The 5,654-nt window shown below is 60.7% G+C and overlaps 1 protein-coding gene across 1 annotated transcript in view; it reads left to right on the forward strand.

Annotated features, from left to right (window-relative positions):
- Positions 1 to 1,072: 1,072 nt before the first annotated feature.
- The window catches only part of UNCX (UNC homeobox), a gene marked incomplete at its 5' end in the record, with an annotated part of 4,820 nt that continues 238 nt past the window's right edge, over positions 1,073 to 5,654 (forward strand). Inside the window, 3 exons of the mRNA XM_080353843.1 lie at positions 1,073 to 1,322; positions 2,409 to 2,584; positions 4,340 to 5,654. The exon at positions 4,340 to 5,654 is cut by the window's right edge and continues 238 nt beyond it. Coding sequence (XP_080209969.1) covers positions 1,073 to 1,322; positions 2,409 to 2,584; positions 4,340 to 5,380 — 1,467 coding nt within the window. The 3' untranslated portion in view covers positions 5,381 to 5,654. The remainder of the gene's footprint in view (positions 1,323 to 2,408; positions 2,585 to 4,339) is intronic.

Genomic DNA, 5,654 nt, shown 5'->3' on the forward strand with positions numbered 1-5,654 from the left:
TTCCTGCTGGGGGGGTGGTGGCGTTAGTAAGAGGGGAGGGATGGGAACTTTATTTGGGTTTGATTCTTTTTTGGCCTCCTCTTTAGCGAACAGAGGCTGCTCCTCGTTGTGGCTGCGCTCACAATTCAAGGGTTGTGGTTGCCGCTGGGGAGGGGGAGGTGTCCGTAGCCGAATCGATAGAAGATTGCATTAATTATGATTTCGATTGATAAGCTCAAATTTCCTTCTAAACGCTGCAAACGGTTCTTCCCTCTCTTTTTATTTTTTTTTTTTCATTTCCCCCCCATTTTTTCCCTCTGCCCCCCTCCCCTCTCCCCTGTTATAGACCCGGAGAGGAGATGAAAAGGCTTGTAGTTTTAAATTCAATGTGACAGCTCTGGAAAGAGCGGATGATGAATCTCCTATTATTGGATCAGTCTATTTGCCGCTCAATGTCTCTCTGTAATTGGAGCAACATCACTTTAAAGGTTCAGAGAGTAGAGCATTTCTGGTGAAAAATCCCCACAACACGCTGGTGAATGTTTTAAAGGGAAATCTATTAGTGATTTGGAGAGGGGAGGGGACAAGGGGGAAGAGGGTGGGTTGGAGAGGTGGGGGGGAGGCTGAGTGTGTGTGTGTGTAACTCCGGCTGTTTAGTATTTAACCGGGTATCAGGCAGATCCGTGTGTTCCCCTCCGGCCCCCCCCGCACCCTCCCCTGCCCGCCCGGCCCCCGCCGCCCTCCTCGGGCTGGAGTTCGTATCAAAGCCCCCCTTGTCTTGTTGTGACAGCTCTGATATTGTTTATTGAGGCTGGATGTCAGGTATAATTAGCAATCGATATGGAAAACGTTTGCTACCCACACTGGCACGTCTCTGACGTCAGGACCGATTAACGTTTCTTATTGGTCCCAAATTCCCCCAGCCTGAGCTAATTATTGGGAGCCTGATGTTGATAAAGTTAAAGCGCCCGGGCGCCCTGCAGCATGAGCCCCTCGCCGCGCCGCCTCCTCCTCCTCCGGCAGCAGCATCCCCGGCCCCAGCCGCCCCAGCGCCCCCAGCCCCGCCGGCACCCCCCGCGCTAGAGCCGCCCCCATGATGGACAGCCGCATCCTGGAGCATCCCCATGCCCAGTTCGGGGGTATGGTGGGTTTCCCTTACCCGCTCGGTCACCACCACGTCTATGAGCTGGCCGGGCACCAGCTGCAGTCGGCGGCCGCCTCCGTCCCCTTCTCCATCGATGGATTACTGAGCGGCTCCTGCGCCGCCTCCGTGGTCAACCCAGCGCCGCTCATCCCCTCCGGCTGCGGGGTGAGCGGGGACACTCAGCCCTTCAAACTCGCAGGTAGGAGCGGCCCCGTCCCCCCCACCCCGCCTCTTCCCTGCCCCGACCGCCGCTCCCCGCCCGGAGTGTGTCAGTGCGGAGAAGGAAAAGCACCGCGCCCCCCCAGCCCCGCATCCCCAGCTGCGGGTATTGGGGTGCCCGGAGGGGGGGCGGCTGTGTTGGGCCCCCCGCGAGGGTGCGGACAGGACGGGGCTCTGGGCCGAGCGCCGGGAGCATCTCCCACTCCCACCGGCGCGGGGCCACGTCTGAACAATAGCGGGCCCGGCCTGGTGCCTTCCCCCAGAGTTTGTCTCTGGGATGGGGGGCTCGGAGCATACCATAAAAAAAATAAAACTAAAAAATCGTTGGAGTTTGGGGAATGAAAAGCAGTGATTATTTCTTTAAACGATTTAACGGAAGGGAAGCGCTTTCCTTCCCTCCCCACCGGCCTGTGGTACCGCTATTGTTCCACTATTAGAACACTCGGTCGCCCCAACATCCTTTTTAGTAATCCTGGAACAGCCTTCCTCTGCACCTCTACTAAATAAAAATTATTAGTGTTATTATTAAATTCCACACCTGCTGGAAAACGTCAGGAGAGGTGCAGCCAGGGCTGTAAATCCCCAACCTGGAGATGTTCCTTCTCGGAGAGGCTGCGATCACCCAGCCCCACGCCTGCCCGTGCTTGGGGGTCTGCGGGAGGCTCGGGGGCCGCCCTGCTCTGGAGGCTCGTGTGGGACCGGTCCGGGAGCTGCCACCCACGCAGGAGCTCCGGGGGAACCGGGGAAGGGAAGGAGGGAGGGCTTTTAATTTAATTTTTTAAATGGAATCTTTGGTGGCTGGAGCAAATATTGGAACTTCTCTCTCTCTCTCTGCCAGCTGAGTGCCCGTGGAAAGCTTCCTTCAGGAATAAATGTTCTGTAAAGTACATTTTCGGAGGAGGCGAGGGCAGATCGGGTTCCTCCCCATTTTTAGCGCAGGTGTGTGTATAATCCCGCTCTTTTATCAACGCTGCCGAGCACAAAAGTTAAAAGGCTCCTGTGAATGGCAGGGAGGGTGGGAGAAGGCCTGTCTTCCAGGGACCTGAGGGTATTTCTGCCTTTTCAGACTCTGGTGACCCGGACAAAGAAAGTCCTGGCTGTAAAAGAAGACGAACCCGCACCAATTTTACTGGCTGGCAGCTCGAGGAGCTGGAAAAGGCGTTTAATGAGAGTCATTACCCGGACGTGTTTATGCGAGAGGCTCTGGCTCTCAGGCTGGACTTGGTGGAGTCCAGAGTGCAGGTAAAAGCCGTGTGTCCCCCCCGACTCTTCCCCTGCCCTCTCCCTGCGCCGAGCGGTCCCTGGGGACGCCCCGCCGGACCCGCATCCCCGCATCCCCGCGCCGGGACGGGCCCTGCGCGCTCGGGCCCTCAGCCCCGCTCCTCCCCGCCTCGCCTTTTGTTTCCCTGCCTTGCACTGGTCATTGCTGGTTTATTTTCTTCTTATTATTAATATTCTTTTAATCTTTACGAACGAGCCTCCGAGAGTGGCTTTCCAGTCTAGGTTCCCTAAAGCTTTTTTATTTTAAAATTTATTTTAAAAATATTTTTCTACTGCAAGCATTTTTCTTCCATGAGCCAAGGGCAAAAAATTAGCATGCAAATATGAGGCTTAATCACGGACGGGGTACACCGGAGAATGTCAATAAAGCTCGTAGACGCATCGAGAGCATGTGGAACTTGTAAAACTTAATTTTAACGAACTGCTCAGGCACTCGGTCCTACGAGATAGGGAGGGGAGCCATCCATTTGCGTAAAAAAATATATATATTTAAAAGTGAACGAAGTCGGGGGATGCGGGTGTGATGCGGGCTGGCTGTTTGTCTCCAGAAGCTGTTTCATACTGTGGTGCCTGCGATCGGTCGGCGGGGCCGAGCCGTCGCCCCTGCTCCGCGTCCTGCCGGGCTGCTCGGCCCGGGAGCCCGCGGTCGTGCGGGGCGGCTGTGCTCGGTGGGTTGCGGTGGGTCGGCTTCGCGTGGGCTGCGTGTGCGAGAAATGCGTCTTTATCCCATCTCGGGCAGCGGGGCCGGTCCCCCTGGGATAAGCTGACGCCGTTTGCCGCGGTTCCTCCATCATCTTTGTCTCACAGTGTCTTTCCGAGCCGCTTTTCCCTTCCTGCGCCGGCTCCGAGAGCATCCTCTCCGCCGTGCCTGGGCGGGCGGGAGCCTGCGGGGCTCTCCTGGGAATGCACAGGGCCCGGCCGGGGGAAAGGAGCCGGGATCGGCTGGCCGATATCCCCGCGATGCTCCCGAGCTGGTGTCATGCTCCGGCTCCAAACGCAACCGCTGGCTCCGGCCGGGAACAGGCGCTGCCCGCAGCCCCGATGGGCCGAGGCCCTGCTGGCGCAGGGGGGAACGCGAACGACGGGGAAACGCCGAAGCGAGCAGAAACAGGTCCGGAACAGATAGGATTTAATTTTTTTTATTCTCCCATAATCTGTAACAAACCAAACCCCATTTTTTTAGGTGATCCAACCCATCTGCTCCGACGCCCGGGACGGGCAGGAGGCCCAGCTCCCGCTCCACAGGGCCAGGCAATACCCTCTGCCGCCGCCTCTCCTTCGGCCCGCTTATTGTGCTGTGCTTTATTGCATTTTGCGTGCGGCTGCGGAGGGATCGGGCCCGGGCCGGCAGGCCGAGGCGCCGGGTGGTGCTTCTGCACCCCTCGGCCGCGGGGAAGAGCGGGGGGATTGTGTTACCCTTCCCCTCCCCGCAGCGCCGGTGTGGACAGGATGTAGCGTGTGTGTGCGTGAGTGTGCATCCCCGTCCCCTTGCCTTTTCTTTATTTTTCTATCCTGTTAAGGCAGCGCGAATATCTCTTCCTGCCCCCTCCCTTGCTCTCCGTCTCGCAGACGCCAGGTCCTGTGGACGGGGGCTGCCGGCACCTCGAAGGGTGGACGGGGGTGGCCCGAGCTGCGCTTCTCCCTCCCCCCCCGCCCTGGCCTCCGCGGGGGGCCGGTGCGCTGGGTGTTAATTGCTTCTCGTTGTTCGGTGTGTAGGTCTGGTTCCAAAACCGTCGGGCCAAATGGAGAAAGAAAGAGAACACGAAGAAGGGCCCGGGGCGGCCGGCTCACAACTCCCACCCCACGACGTGCAGCGGGGAGCCCATGGACCCCGAGGAGATCGCCCGTAAGGAGCTGGAGAAGATGGAGAAGAAGAAGCGCAAGCACGAGAAGAAGCTCCTCAAAAGCCAAAGCCGCCACCTGCACTCGCCCAGCGGCCTCTCCCTGCACAGCACCCCCAGCTCCGACAGCGACAGCGGCGGCGGGGGAGGCCTCTCGCCCGCCCCGCCCGAGGCCAAGCCGCGCGGGCAGCCTCCGCCACACCACCCGCCGCCCCCCGCTGCCGCCGCCCCCTCCGAGCCGCCCCCCGGCACCTGCGACCAGACGGCAGAGCCTTTCTACCCCAGCCAAAGAAGCGGGAGCGGGCGGCTGCAGCGCCCGCCCGACAAGGACTGTGCGGCCGCTCCGTCGGGGGACGGCAGCGGGGGCGCGGGGGGGCCCCGCGGAGCCGGCAGCTTCCACAAGCTCAACCCCTTTAGCGTGGAGAGCCTCCTCTCCGACTCGCCTCCCCGCCGCAAAGCCGCCCCGGACTTCCCCAGCCTCCCCCCCTGCGCCCCTCGCACCCTCATCGGCAAAGGACACTTCTTGCTCTACCCCATCACCCAGCCCCTGGGCTTCCTCGTCCCGCAGACCGCCCTCAAGGCCAGCCCGAGCCCCGAGGCCGGTCAGCCCCCCCGGGACTCCCCGCTGCCCGCCGCCAACCCCGGCCCGCCCGGCTGCAGCGCGGAGCCGGCGCCCGCCGGTGCGCAACCCGGCCCCAGTTCCACGGACTCGGCTGCGGCAGGGTCGGTGCCCCCGGCGCCGGCCGGCGCTTCGCCCCGCTCCGCCACTGCGCACGGTGACCCGGCGGCGGCCGCTCCCGCGGAGGGCGGTAGTTTTCCCCGGCCCAAATCGCCGGTCCGGGCTCGGGACGCCAGCACAAGCAGGGACAGATCGGACTGCGGCCCCGCCGACGGCGAGGAGGTGGACATGGACTGAGCGGGCGAAACAAAACAAGAAAAAAATAAAACCACCCGAGAACGACACCGACACCCCCACCCACGCCCGTCACCCGTGAGAAACGGGGGGAAGCGCTTCCCCGCTCGCCCCACTCACATCGTGCCCGCAGCCCGCGGGAGGCGGTGGCCCAGCCCAGTGAGCGGCTCTTCCTCTCTTTAGAGTTTATCACAGGTCGATTCAGGTGATCAGTTAGAGCTTTTTGGTTTTTATATTTAAAGGAAAAAAAAAAAAAAAAGGAAATGGGGGGAAAAGA

Source organism: Nesoenas mayeri, assembly GCF_963082525.1.
Source record: "Nesoenas mayeri genome assembly, chromosome: 15".
NCBI classification, from domain to species: Eukaryota; Metazoa; Chordata; class Aves; order Columbiformes; family Columbidae; genus Nesoenas; species Nesoenas mayeri.